Below are 15,981 nucleotides of genomic sequence, written 5' to 3' on the forward strand. Positions count from 1 at the left end.
TATATATATATATATATATATATATATATATATATGTATGTATGTATGTATATATATATATATATGTATGTATGTATGTATATGTATATATATATATATGTATGTATGTATGTATATGTATATGTATATATATATATATGTATGTATGTATATGTATATGTATATATATATATATATATGTATGTATGTGTATGTATATATATATGTATGTATGTATGTATATGTATGTATATATATATGTATGTATGTATATGTATATATATATATATATATATGTATGTATGTATATGTATATATATATATATGTATGTATGTATATGTATATATATATATATATATGTATGTATGTATATGTATATATATATATATATGTATGTATGTATATGTATATATATATATATGTATGTATGTATATAACCAAAGCTTGATTTCATGGACTGATTTGGTGCCTTTTGTGCACTGGAGCATGTGGACTTTAAGAATTTTTTAGCTCCTGAGGCTTTTTAGCAATCACACAGTGGTCTCCGGTCACAAAATAAAATGAGGTGCACTCTGCTATGTAACACTGTCACTAGGTTTGCACCACTAATAGAGACTAAGGTGGTAATATCCTCAAATTATGCTGAAGCTTCTGTGGGGTCCTTAAGGCTTAGCCAGTAGCTGCAGTGGCAGTTAAAAAAGCAGTAGCACAGTGTGGTAACAAAGGACAATAGCAGAGAAAATAATTGGTTAGAGTAATGCATGTGTGTTTTTCCTCAGCTAAAGCATGTATTTGTCTCCAGTTACTGGTGTCTGTTGGGAAATCTCTGCCTGTTGCTTCTAACACTGTTCTGTGGCTCTAATGAGGTAGCAACACAGGCAAAAAATGTAATAATGCATATTGGAAAGGACAATGCCAAAAAATCAGTAGACTAAAATAAGGTAGAAAGAAAATAAATGAAGAAAAAAGACAGTCGATAGAGAAAATTGTTTTTGACAACTGCACAAAAACAAAGTATTTTGTGGATCCTTGATGTCCATGTTGACACTGCTGAGCCTTTTCCCACATTTTCTTAAAATTATGTTGTATTATTATATACCAATGAGCTTCACAGAAACAAACGGTTAATTACTGATACATCTGACCAAACATTGTTCCAGCTGCAACGGAAGAGAGCTGCAGCTAAGATAACAAGAGGAAGGTAAATTTGTGAACAGAAGAGAAAAAAGGTAAATAAGACAAACTGAGTGGGTTTTTAATCCAGTCAAGAGGTCACGAATGTTCTCCACATTGAAGTGGTCATGAGCCTGCAGCTATTTTAAACAACCTCATGACTTAAAGATGGAGACAGAGAGAGACAGATGGAGAAAGTGAGAAAGGGAAAAAGCGCAAAGGCACTATTTGAGGAGGGAAATGAGTAACAAAAGCTGTGCTGCAAGCCCCCTGCTTGGTCACAATGCTCTGAGGCAGCTCAGCAGTGAAGGCAATGATAGCAGGGAGACCTGTCACTCACCCTACATAGCCATAGGGGAGATTGAAGGAGAAGAGGGGAGCAGAGGGAGAAATGAGCTCGGAAGCCTCCAGACACTTGTCCCCTTTCACGCTCAACACCATCATTCCTCACAATAACATTCTTGTCCTTCTCTTCTCCCTTCTTCATGCTTTCTCTGCTTATCTCTCAGCAGGGGGATAAGATTTGATTAGTAGGTTGCTTGGACCTGCAGGCTAACGGGTACCACACCTTTAATGCCACAGCGGTCAGTCAGTGAGCCAGGGGTCCTCCTGCAGCTCTGTCTGCTGGAGTGTCAGGTCCCAGACGTGAGGTACTTTAAAAATATTCACTATACTGGTACCAACAGAAATGTAAGACTTCATATATGTTTGCATTTAGCTGTCCACTTTAGAGAGTTCATGAAATTACTTTCTCCAAATTGTCCAATTGGAATTAGTGCATTAATGAATTATGAGTTCAGTGATAGCAGTTTCTTCTGAAGACCTAATTAACCTGCAATGAATTTTGTGGAATTATAATTTATAGTACAGTCCTTTATGCAACTTTTCCCAAAGCAGTGAACTGTCTTAGTATCCCCAAACTACCTCGTCAAACGAAAACACTCAATAAAACTAAACTCAGCAGGGAGCCAGTTGTGGAGGTCATATTTTGAGCATCGCTTCAACACTGACAATGCATATCTCAATAGTTGCTTCCCGCTAACAATGACATTTCCTTGATTTGCACCAACAAAGCACCTTCCCTCATAGTGCACGCATCAGGGGAAAGACGTTAATTAAAATCCTGCAGTGTGGCTGATATGCCTAATTGCAAACATAAAACAGAGAATAGTGAATTAAAGCATAGAATGAGTTCAGTTCCACTCTGTGGGTCTCTTTTTTTTTTTTTTTTGCCCACTCATCCCTCCTATAGAGAGGAACTGAGTCAAAGGAAAGAAGGAAGGAAAGAAGGGGGATCTTAAAAGTGTCTTTAATGAGCTGAATGAATATTTTACTTCCATAAAGGAAAGCAGTGACTCAGTGTTGTGCCTTTTGCAGTAACTGTAAGGTGCCTCCATTTAAGCTCATAATTTAATGTGAAATAATATCTCAAAGACATTGTAGGTGGAGACAAACCATGAAATTATTTATTCCTGTGTCTCTTATAATGCTGGGTTTTAGAAAATGTGTAGATTAGTGTTTTTTGCCCGGCCAGTCTACTTTCTCCCAGAATAAAAATGCATGTCTGTGTTTGATTAAACTGTTGGCAATGAATTGCAGGATCAAATGTGAAGGGTTACTCCAGCAATGCTGCACGGCCAGCCTGGCATCCGCTCTATGCCACATCCTTGTTAATACCCTCAGATTAATGTCAGATCATCCTCCTACTCTAGTCTTGCACCAGTCTATCTTGCCTACAGATGGATATTCAGGCATTGATTGTGGAAGTGAAGAGTTTGCTCTGGCATTGATTGACACTGAGAGATGAAGCCAGTCTGTTTCTTAGGCCTTTTCTATTCTCTGTCTGCCATATGTGGTAGTGATCTGGACAAATTTGGGCAGACAGAACGCCACCTCTGTATCTCCGTCTGTATGAATATAGTACAAGAAGAGACTAATTGTCTTTCTTTAGTTACAACATGTTTGGTTTCTGTTTGTCTTTCTTACAGCAAATGTTCCTCTGTTGTCGCTGCATGTCTTGTTGTGTCTCTGTCTCAGGTTATTATGCATGTCTTGATTTGCTTGATTGAATTTCTAACACACTGCTTTGGCTTTTCAAAGAGGGTGGAAACTTGAGTCGTCTGAACCAGATCATTCTACAGAACCTTTTGGCATGAGGCTTTTGTTCCCGTCCAAAGTGAAATTTTAAATGATGTAAGACCTGATGCTTTGCAGTGACAACCTTCATGTGAATGCTGTGGGCTAATTTTGTTTTGCTTTTGAAAATATTATCTTCAAAATACTTTACCAGTTTGCTAAAGTTATCTAATCATCTCTTGACATTTCATCATTTTATCATAATGATTGGAGTTGCTGGTCTCTAAATGTCTTGCATTAGCAACAAGTTCACATTAAAATCCTTTTCCTTCCTATTAATAGATTTTTTTTTCTTTTCATGTGTGATTTATATTTCCCACTGTAATTACATGACACATATGGTGCCACTTTGAATATATGTAATTAAAATGGCTGGCTCTCACATGCATTCAGGAGATTGCACATTAGGTGTTACTGGTAAAAGCTCGATTATAAGTAATTAAAGTTCTGAACTGACCAGTAAAGCTGATGGATAATAGCCAGCATCAGAAGCCCTTTTTTAATCACCTGACTATCCAACAGGAAAAGGTTTTCTGAATGTTTTTAGCTGCAGCTGCATGTTGGCACATAAACTGAATCTGTTCACAACCTTGTTGTGGGAAATTAGTGAAATTTTTCGCTCAAATATTGTGGAAAGTTACGTTTCCCAGCATGCTTCATGGCTTTGGATGACATTCTGCTCCAGCCCACTCACCTCACTGTGGTTTCATGGCCCATGTCACGCCATGGTGATACTTTAGTCAGCAGCTTATTCTGGCTTCCCCTACCCACATTTTGGTCATGGTGTGTGTTCCAGCTATGGTGTGTTAGTATGTGTGCCATGCTTAACAGACTGAAACTCTGTGTGACAAGCCTCTTTTTGCTCCCTGAAAATCCATGCCATGGCAGGCAAGGACATAGTTTCACAATGTCTTTCATCGTCTTCAGTCAGAGCAGCAAAGTTTCTTATCCTCAGTTACTGTATAACATGTTTCAGTATCTACAGGTGTACTGGTTTCCTCCCAGTCAGTGGATTATTAGGATTTTGATGTAGGTGCTGTCGACATAAGTGTTTTCTACTCTCTTTTAACCCTGTCATCAGTTGGTTCAGGGTCCCTGCCTCCATCGACCCCTATGGTGGGGAGTAGTGCTTGTTTGTTAATATTCAATATTAATATCAACTCAGCTGCGATGGACTGGCGAGCTGTCCGGGGTGGTACATGGTGTGGTCTTCTGCTCTTATAGTCTATCTGCTTCAAGATTCAATGTGTTTTGTAGAATCTTGGGGCGGCTGTAGCTCAGGAGGAAGAGCAGTCGTCCTTCAACTGGTAAGTTGGGGGATTGATTCCAGGCTTCCGCTGACTAAAATGCCGAAGTGTCCTAGGGCAAGACACTGAACCCCAAACTGCCCCCCGATGTGCCTATCGGGGTATGAGTGTGTTGAATGAGTGTGTGTGTGTGAATGTGACAAGTAGTGTAAAGCGCTTTGAGTGGTCTGCATGACTAGAAAAGCGCTATAGAAGTACAAGTCCATTTACCATTTGTGTACAGATGTTAATATTTTGCATACCTTGGTTGTAACAGTGGTGTTTTGAGTTACTGGCCAGTCAGCCTATTCTCTTCTAGCATTGACAAGGTGTTTTTATCAGACAAATGCCCCTCACTGGATATTTTTCTTTTTCAGACTATTTTCTGTAAATCTAAAGATATCAAAGCGCTTTTTTGTGTGGGTTATCCTAGTAGATCAGTAGTTACTGAAATACTCAGATGAGCACATCCCAACTTCTCCTGACCATGTGCACTATTGAGTGTCTGCCGTGTGATTGTCTGATTAGCTGTTTGTGCTAACAAATAACTCGGCAGGTGTACCTAATAAAGTGGCCAGCAGTGTATAGAATATTAACATTCAGATTACATGTGGAGTCAGAGGATGTGATATACATTGCATGCATGTTTGTAGTAGACAGAGCCAACATGAGCAAAGTGAGTGAGGATAGTCCTGTGGTTTTCACACCAGTATGGCTTTCCTGTCTGTATCACACCTTCTGCTAGCTGTTAGCCTCATGGAGAGAAAGACTGTCTCTGGGGAACAATATTTTTCATTGACAGATTTAAGGGACTATACACAGAGAATGTAGGCTTGAAATTGATTGTTTCTGTAGGATCAACACTGACATCCAGCATCATTTAATCTTAATGATTGTTTTTAGGAAAACCATTAACAATTCCTCATCCCTAAAACTGAATAGATTTTAAAAAAAAGCTAAAAAAAAAACAACTTAACTCTGGGCTGTTATTTACACTGAAAGTCAGTGTTGGTATCATAAAATCTTAGAAAAGATGCTTCTATGTTTATTTTACCGCAGACTCCATCAATTCCAAGCAGTACTTGGAGTAACCCGTTTTTACCACTAGGTGGATGCAGTTCATGGCTGAACTTTGTGGAGGGCATTGTCCAGTAAAAACTATGATGTACTGTGAATCTATTGCATTTACTTCAATGCATAAAAATTTTTAATGAAGGAAATATTTATGCACACATTATCCTCAGGACTTTGTGATGTGAGTCAACATTCCCCATGCCAATAACTATTCTGCATTAGTATATGCAGAATAGTGTGTGTGTGTGTGTGTGTGTGTGTGTGTGTAAGAGAGAGGGACTGTATGCATGTGTGCAAGGGAGATAGATGGTGACATGCCAATGTGTCTATATGTGCAAATACATGATAATTTCAGTGTGAGCCCAGCGCATGTCTCACCTACCCACTGCTCAGAGGCAAAATGAAGTCTGTCTGCCAGTGAATGTCTATTGTGTAGTGCTAATGTGATAGCAGAGATTAGCATTGTAATCCATTTAGCATAGAGCAGCTAATCCACTTTATTACTGTTGAAAAGGAATCAGATAATATTGGCTAGCACCAGTGCAGCTGCCTAAATGATTTTATGCTGATGGGGAAATTACTTAAAGTTATATTAATAATGGCACTTTCTGATGATGAGTCTAGGATAGGTAGTAACAAACTGTAAGATTTCATTTTTGTCTTTAATCAAAATGATGAAATTCTTGTGTCCGATAAATGCTGGTTAGGGTTTTTGTTTTTTGTTCTTGTCTTACAAGTTTGTTTATTTCTTGATTTAATTGTTTTGAAGTTGATTTTAGGTCTCATGTAAGGACACGTAAACACAGCTTTCACTACTAAGCGAGCTAGCAATGTCGGGAGGGGGGGTGAAGTCATTTTTAAAAGTAAAATTTTAACTAAATATTGAATATTTAGCCATTTTTTGTTAGCAAGTCCAAGCGCTTTTATATTTAAATCAGTCTTTCTCCTTTGGGTGTTCGCCTCCAGTCCCAGTGTGACTTTAACCAGTCAGCAATGCATGCTTGTGGACATGGTGTATGCTCCCTGGTGGCTCATTTGTTTTGTTGGTGGTCAGATCGAGGGATAATATACAGGAGCTTCCCTTGGAAGCCTCTCTTCTCCCTGGTGACCATGGCTCTGTCCCAACCCAATAAAACTCCATATTCAGCAACTGCTGTGAAGACGACCTGCCCTTAAACTCTACAAAGCAATTGACAACACTTTATCATATGCATTGGGGGTAAGATGATACATTTTTCCATGAATAGTCATATATAAATGCAGTGTGATGCACACATATGCAGTATACACAGCACCTAAAATGAACTCTCTCAACAGGGCAGATTAGATAACCCCACCTGCTTGAATGTGGCTCGGGCTTGTGTTAAAGTTTCTTTCTTCCAACCTCCTTCTCTTCTTTCTCGTTCCCATTTGCCTTCTGTTCTTTTCTTTGCAACTGACCCCAGATCATACAATAGCTCCCTGTGGAAGTGTGTCGGGCTTTGATAATAGAGAACTCAAGGTTCTTTGAGATCAAGGTCACAATACAAGCCAAGCAGGAGGCAGAGCAAGAGAGGAAGAATGACTGAGAAGCAAACAAGAAGGGGGACCAGGGTGAAATCAGGGTGAAAGACTGTGCCTGTTCAGAAAAATGTCATTTTGTGAAACTGGATATCAGAATGAACAGCAGGATAGGGCAGTATCTAAACTGTGCATTGTGCACATGGGTGTCTCTGTTTGCTATACTACAGTTGATTGTCAGCAAAGACAAAAGTTCCACTGCATGCCTGTGGAGCAGCAGCTTCTTTTGTTTTTTGTTCTGCTGCAGGATTTAGCAAAGGTGGAATTTACAGACATTGTGTTTTATTATGAATGTCATGCATCTCCTGTTTCCAAATGCAAAAACATTCAGAAACCTCTTAGAAAATGCTAATATAATGTCTTGACTGATGACACTGTAGCCTATGGTGCATAAAATATCTCATTTTTCCATATTGTAATAATTCTAATTTCATAAATCAGTAATTTTTAATTAATCCTCTTGAAAGACTAAAATTAAAAATATTGTACTCTAGTTATTTTCATCCACTTCCTAAAAAAAAAATACCCAGCTGTTCTGCTCTCAGCACTGTTTTCCCAGTTTGTAACCTTAAACACATTTTGGCTTTCAGAGCTGCAGTGTTTTGGGTTTTTTCCCCCAATGAAAATCCTGATGGAGACAACAGAGAATATGTTGTCATAAGCTTATTATAATTAATCATGAAGTGACTCACCTGTCTGCTTCACCATCTGCTCCATGTCCAATTATCTCCTGTTTGTCCCTGTTACCTGTAAACACTTAAGTGCTGAAGCGCACAAAGAACTACCAGGAGTCATCACAACTTTAACAAGACTTGCTTCACACCCATCCACAAGTCCACAAAGACCTGCATGTGAACGTGTAATCTACTGGGTTTTCGGAGTTGCCAGGGTAGGAATGTGTCAGAAATACGTGTTTGTGGGAAATTGGAGCCAGAGGACCAGATTTAGTCAGGAGTGTGTGTGTGTGTGTGAGTGTAGGAGAGAGCGAGAGAGGCCATGTAAGCAGATGTTCTGGCACAGCATAAACCATCACATCACCAAGTCAGCTTGGGGCCAATTCCATGCGCTTTCTGCTGAGTAAACTCACTCAGGGACCCACAGACCACACCCCCTTGCCCAGATGCCTTATTACCATAATCACTTTTAAATGGCTTAAATCATGACCAAGAAAGATGTGCTTCTCAGGTGCAGCACTTAAAAGCTGTGATGCATGAGCTCGTCCTAGAACAGAATGTTCTGGACAAGCGTTGCCCATAGTAACATCCCAAAAGTATTTTTTTAATGATTCCACAGTTTCTATTTCTGCACATTGTTCTGCTAAATGTCACCTACTCCATTTTCAAAGGCGACCATACGTAGTCTCACTTTTTTCCTTTTCACTTAGCCAGTTGTGTTGTACTGTACTATATATATATATATATATATATATATATATATATATATATATATATATATATATATATATATATATTAAGTTCTTTAATGTGGTTTGATGATAAATTTATGTTTTTCCCACGCACAGTAAAACAAATTGATAAAAGAAAAATGTTGCAGGGGTTTTTTTTTTTTTTATTGCCGACTTTGTGACTTCTTTATTTAGACACCAGTCATCTGAAAACTTCTTTGTTTGTGATGAAAGTTTTTTTTTTTAAAAATAGTTATAGCTGCATTTTTACTTGTCTGTGCTAATTAAAGAAGTAAGTGAACATTGTGTACTGTTCATGAATAAACTGATCTGCATGCCAGAAGCAATGCGAGCAAGAAGTGATTAGAAATGGAAACCATTTTTATTTCTCTGCTTTGTTTTTCTAGATCCGAGTAGACGGCTCGTCACCTGCTCCTCAGTATGAGACTGTACAGGCTGTGAAGAATGGAGCCATCCTGAGAGACATGGCCTTCTCCTCTGACCACCACTACCTCTATGTCATGTCCGAGACCCAGGTCAGACACACAAACACACATTTAAAGTCTTCTCTGCTGACTCAATGCGTTAACACCTGAGCATTCATCATCCTCTACATCACAGGGTAGAATGACACTCAGGGTTTTGTAGATTTTCATTACATACTTCCTATAGGAGGGAAAACCACAAGACAGACCACTGGATGTTGTGACTGTCTTTTACAGACTGTGAAGTAGACTTGGAGTGAATGAATGTTTCAAATTACAGGGACAGAAGAAGGTGGACTTGGTGCAATTCTGTGTGTATGTTAGTGTGTACATATGTGCACAAGCATATTCTCACTCTCACACTATCTCTCTTAGTGCCTTCAATGACATGGAATGTGGAGCAAAATAGCAGCACTCTGCGTAATGGACGCATGTGAACACCTCCATCAGAGGCAAAACATCTCCAAAGCAGCACAGCAGAAAGTCACATGAATGCATGCTGATTGTGTTCGGTATTCACTTTATTCTTTATATTCATCACAGAGACACACAGTCACGAGCAGCAAAATATATCTATTTATATAAAGGCTAGTCATTTATGTCTGTGAATGATGAAATTATATGTTGAGCCAAACATGGTTTGCCTTATCAGACTAAGCCAGATAAAGTGAGTGTTTTAGATTCTCGGAGAGATTTATTGTGCGATTGTGATGTCAGTTCAGCTATTTTTGAAGCACAAATATCAAACAATTCTCAGTAAAAAGGGAATTTTCTCCAGAAAGTTGATCACAAAAATAGTAACTAATTTAAAAGATGAAAAATACTACGTGTGTTACATGTTACATACTGCATAGTGTTGTAAAAACGTCCTGTTGCAAATAAAGCTCTGTAGTTAAAACTTCATTTTAGCCATTTACACAATGTACTGTCAATATATTATTGACCCATAAACATAAAAATGAATGCTCAAATAAAGTAACTCAAGCCTTTAATTAGCTTTTTGTGATGGATCAGATCTTTTAAACTCTTGTGTATTTACTGGAAAAAATGAGCTAAGTTGAAAAGTCTCTCTAGTGTCAAACTCCAGTCGTCAAGGTCCGGTTTCCTGCAGGTTTTTGTTGTTTCCTGCACCAACACACCTGATTCAAATCAAATGGATCCAACAGCTTCTTGTTAACACATTCATTTAATTTAGTCAGGTGTGTTGGAGCATGGAGACAACAAAAACCTGCAGGGTACTGGTCCTTAAGGACTGGAGTTTTACACCTGTGCTCTGGAGGAAGAGCTAAATATTATTTCTTTGTGCATAGCCTCATTTAGACACACTTAAATAAATGCACACAAGCTTTAAAAAATATCCCAAGAAACACCTTTATCGTATTTTATGTCTTTAATATGCATATCATTTCCTGTCCTCCTCCTCTTCATCTCACGCCTCCTGTAATCACAAAGGGTCACTGCCATTTTGTTGGCATAATTACTCTTATTAGCATTTTTCATTGTCCGCACTTTCCAGACTATAAAAAGCCAGATCTTAATGGCACCAGGGAAGTGACACTTTTTATAAAGTTAGTGCATTTGATGTGTTCATGTGCATGTTTAAAGTGTCTGGGATAAAACTCTGAACATCAAACAGCCAACGAGTTGAAGGTGTCCTTCCCAATGCAGCTCTCTCCTGGTGTCTGTTTGCAGGCAGAAAGTGAAACACAATGAGCAGAATAAGGTCATTTTGGATGCTGTTTAGGCATCCAATTACTGCTCTAGTTTGTTAACTAGTATTAAAAGATTGAGTATTTGCCTACTTTGGGAATCTAGTGCATATAATTGAGCTGATAAAAGATCTTATGGAATGACAAATGAATTGTTAGGAATACTTAATCTGCTTTTCTACCCTACTTATGATAGACTCTTTTGTCTCACTGTTATTGCCCAACATCTTGTTACAAATTTAGCATTTTTTAATTTGCATGGCAATTATATTACATATATTCCAATAAAACCAAGTGAACTTGTGTGTGAGAGTGTTTGAGGCTTTTGGAGTAATTAGTCTATTAGCCCAGTTACAGTACTGACCTCCAGTAACCATTTAGGAGAAACAATTGGGAATTACCATATACACAATTACTGAAAACACTTAATGAACACAGGAAACACACACAGAAAAAAAAACACTCAAAGCCAGTTCACCACCACAGCTTTAATCAGTGCCAAGGGGTTTAAAGAACAAGATGAGAATGGATAAAATCTTCTGTTTTTTTTCTTTGTTTGAACAAATATTCCAACCACACATATAATAAAACACATCACATATATATAATCTGCAGCATCTCTTCAACTCTCAACTATGACTGAAATTCTTGGAATAGTAATTTTTCAGCTAAATATATTCCTTATCAAGGTCTGCATTCACTCTGCTGAGTTTTGTAAAGACGTGATCAGTGTTTAGGGATAAATGTCCTTTTGGTTTGGATTTTTTTGTTAACCTTACAATGATTGCAGAGTTCAAGAGGGTACATGGTGGTCATCCTAGCAAGCAGTATTATTGAGTGGAGAACCACTTGGTAGATCATTGCTCTAATTAAGAATAACATCCAGCATACACATGAACATTCGCAATTCCCAGCAGCGGTGAATCCTATTAAAGTAGCTTGAGTTGGTCGATAGAAAGGAGCTACCTGCTGTTTCTGGGGCCTGGGACCCAGACACTCACAGACAGAGTGTGATTGGAACAAGGAGGGAATACAGACTGGGTCCAGAAAGAGGGAATCAATGGTGTTCACATGAGGAGACTGAGAACACAATTGGTCGATAAGGCTCTTCACATGCTGCTCTCGCCATGAAATAGTCCGCTTCAGCTTAGCTGTGCTGGGTCCTGACTGGTCTGAGAGAAGATGGTCTCCATGGACAATAAAAATAAGAAAAAAGGAGGAACACAGAAAGAGGAACTGGAGGTGATTATGCTGTAACAGCAACTTTGCAGATATTTTAGTGCTTTTACAAATGCATAATAGTAAATCGACTATTTTACACTATATGTTTGAAGTCTTTATGTAAATCAGATCAAAGACCTAAGATTTTAAGAAAGTAGCCAAAAAAAATCCCCCAACCTGAGTGTTCTGGGGTTAAACAGCTTTACTTTCAGATCTAGTTAGCAAGTCAAGTGCTCCCCTGCATCACAAGGTAAAATATGAATCTAACCCTGTATAACCCTATGTATTGTAATTTTTATGATACATAGGGTTGTATCAGAGGTATACAGATATCAGTTTCTGAGACCTTTTTCATAACTTTAAGGTAAAACTCGGATATTTGTCTTCTGCTGTCTTGTGCATACCTTTGGTGCTGCAATACTTATGTCATGGTAATAAAGAATAAATAAACAAAACCATTTTTTATGCTTACATTTTTGAAAGACCTCAGATTTTTTATTTTTATTCCAGGGGTTACCCTCTAAAGGGTTAAACTCTAATGTTTTACAGCTCAGCTGTCAATAAATTACAATGTGGAGAAACAATGTAGAGAAACAATGTAGCACTTCAGGGATCCTGCATCATATCAGTCATACACTGTCAGATCGTGCACTGTTTAAAAGAGATAAATCAAACATTAGCACATATATACTCTTGTATTGTTGACTGGAAAAATATAGTCTGCTATGTTTGTTCTTTTCATTTTAATTATTGCTACCTTGCTTCTTTCCTCCATCCTGCCATCTTTGTTTAGTTTATTTTTTAAGTTTTGCTCCTATTGCCTCTAAAAGAATTTGTGGATTCTTGTTCCTTTTTTCATCTCCTTTCTCTCCATTTCATTTCTGACCGTCTTTGACTACACATTTTTATTTTTACCAAACGCCATTCCCTGTTCTTTTTCCCCCTCTATTCCTCAACAGAGTGATCCGTCATTCCTGCCTTCTCGTTTATCCAGTGATTGGTTGTCTTCTAATGAGATTTCTCTCCATCTTCTTTCACTTACACACATACAGTCAGACCCACAAGTCATCCTATTAGTGGGTTAAATAGATGTTCAGACATAAAGAGGACAGTTATGTGAATAGGCTGTGATTATGGATGTTTGGGTTGCAGTTTGTGAAACAAGTGCATGCCAGTCTGACTGTTTGATCTGGTGCAGTGGTCCGATACCATGTCACTGATCTGAGAATACTGGTTCATGTGTCAGCTCCAAATGAGTGAAAGGAATAAGGCAGATGTTGGGGATCATATCACAATCTTTAAAAAGCATTAAAAGTGAGAAAAAAAAATTATACACAAACATTTTAGTATATGTTATAAATATATTCATCACTTTCTGGAAAACATGAATATTTAAATATGCAGATTTAGATTTCATTAATCAAATAATAAAAAAAAAAAAATAAGAGTATGACTGTGTTATTAAACTGCCAATGATATGCACCAGATTTAATACAACTTTTTTAATGATTATTTTAGTTATGAATAGAAAACGTGATGTCACCAAGGATTTGTCTCCCATTTCAGGGACTTCTATATACTTTCCAGTTTCTCACATGTAAACTGTGTTTAAAACATGTCTAAAACACACAAGAAAGAAATGTTTTTACTGTGATAAAGTCATGAGAGAGATGAAGAGTTGTTACACGGCACTATTTGATAATAGTGCACAACCTTCCTGGCTGACTTGTAACAAATGCTGGTTTAAAAGAAAGGATGTTATTCCACGGGAGTATGTGACCAAGCTAGAGACCTGCATAATGATAAAGTGCAGGCTGTTGTGGCTGTGAATGCTTCTTCTTGCTACTGAGGCCCATGTTTGTTTAAATGAAGAAATAGTTCAATTGTTAAATATGTCTTGTTTCCTCAGACTTCAATGATCCAATCCAACAAATAAAACCAAAAAATCACTCAGTCCAACAATATAAAACTTATTGCCAAGAAGCATCATCACTAAAAAGAAATGGACTCATACAAAGATTTTCTTACTTTTTGTGCTCAATATCATTGACCTCACAGTCTTTAAATGAATGAATGAACTTTTTTCTTTCATGTATTGCTAAAAATTTTAATTACCGGAGAAAATCCACAATGCAACACATTTTACACAAGCGTCTGAGTGACATTTTATGACCTATGGAACAAATTTGGCTTCTGTTTGGACTCAATCAAGCAAAAGTCATTTCAAAGAATACAATTTTCATTGTTGAGCACATTCTTCAGCATCTGGCTGTGCTGAGGCTTGACATGAGTGTGAGGGCTTTTGGGAGCTATTCAAGCCGTTTGTTGTGTCTTAGTCATCCAACCCATCCTTTAGTGTTCACAGAGCCATGCCATTGCCCTGCAGCAACCCAGCAAGTCCATGAACATCAGGCCTGTTCAGTGAGTCAATGGTTAGATTTTATCTGGCGTGTTCTAGCATGGCTTTATTGCCTCGGTATTTTTTCACCATATACCAAGACTGTAGATTCAGCACATAAACTTGTAGGAAAGTGCTGGATCTGACACATTCATTGTATTAAATTATTTATATTCAGTGTGGCAAATGTAGATCTGTAGGTGTGAATTATTGAAAATGTGTACTACAGTGGGGGGAGATCGTTCAAAGTCAAGGGAAGTTCCCCCCAAGGGAAATCCGACAAGCCAATTTGTAGAAGTGTTGTGTTGTCATATCTCATTCAAGACGTTTAATACCAGCATCCTTTAATTTCAGCGGTGGAAATGTTTTCACCGCACCCTTCAGTTTGGCTTCCTCACCCCGTCAGTGTGGGGCTGTGAGTTATGAAGGTGTTCAGATGTGCATATTATGTTGTGGAGCAGATTAGCTGCAGGCTGCTTGTGGCCTAACAAGGCAAGTGAACAGACCTGATTTCTAACAGGCATTTCCTCCTGATATGCTTCTGAAAAATGTCAACAGAAAGGTGCGAAACGAGCTTGGTGTGAACTCCTGGCATATCCAATGTTCTTTTTGAAGCTTTACCTTTCTCACCCACCTTCCATACACCGCCTGCCTCAGTGTTCATCTATTTTTTTTTTTCAGTTTATCTACTTATCTTTCCTGTTATCCCAATATTCCCAATAATAGACATTTTATTAAAATGGTCATTCATGTGGCTTAACGCTCCCCATATTTTTGGCTACAAGTACAAGTTGTGCACTCTGTGTGTGATATGCCTTATTTTAACCCGAGCCATACCCCAGGGCAAGATGATGCAGGCTGTTCAGAGTTAGACACTGTGTGTCCACACTTCCTCTGTGCCAACGGGAGAGCTTCACAGTTATGTGCTCAGCATGGCTCTTACACTGAAGACTGACATTGTAATAGGCTAAAATTAGCATGATGCTAAGGCAAGTTTTGCTATTTGATTGATGCTTATATTCACATGCTTCAGGTTTTTGTTGCTTATTTTCTAATCAGATGGAGAAGATAAAGCGGAGATTAGTTCAAACTCCAATCTGTGAACTACCTCAAGCTTGTTGAAATGCTGTTTAGTATTTGTGTATGCAGATCTTTTCCCCTTTGGAATGGAAGGATAAGTGAAAATGATTGATTATTTCCAAGTCATTTGTCTTTCACTGACAACCCTGACAGTGCAATGGATGGCTCCGTCATTTAACCTCTGAAATGTCAAATGAAAACAATACTGTTCTGGTAGCAACTGGCCCGCTCTGTTAACTCAGTTTATGATATAACACCATGGGTTGGTGGTTGACTGATTGAGCGATGCGTCAGCTGTGACGAGGCATTGACTGGTTGATGTGTCCCTCGGTTCATTTGACTCCCACGTCAATCTATCCTCCATTCAGGTGGAGCGCAGGGAGGAGGTACACGGGGCCAGAAAGAAGGAGCAAGGCATTCAATAAATGTCGTTACATAAAAGAATAAATGACAGTGATTTAATGATCTTTTAGT

General features: G+C 38.2%; 1 protein-coding gene across 1 annotated transcript in view; it reads left to right on the top strand.

Moving 5' to 3' along the window:
• Window positions 1-15,981, top strand: part of plxna4 (plexin A4) — a gene marked incomplete at both ends in the record, with an annotated part of 214,851 nt that overhangs the window by 105,346 nt on the left and 93,524 nt on the right. Inside the window, 1 exon segment of the mRNA XM_079263371.1 lies at window positions 9,022-9,150. Coding sequence (XP_079119497.1) covers window positions 9,022-9,150 — 129 coding nt within the window.

The sequence above is a fragment of the Telmatherina bonti genome (assembly GCF_933228915.1).
Source record: "Telmatherina bonti genome assembly, chromosome: 23".
NCBI classification, from domain to species: Eukaryota; Metazoa; Chordata; class Actinopteri; order Atheriniformes; family Telmatherinidae; genus Telmatherina; species Telmatherina bonti.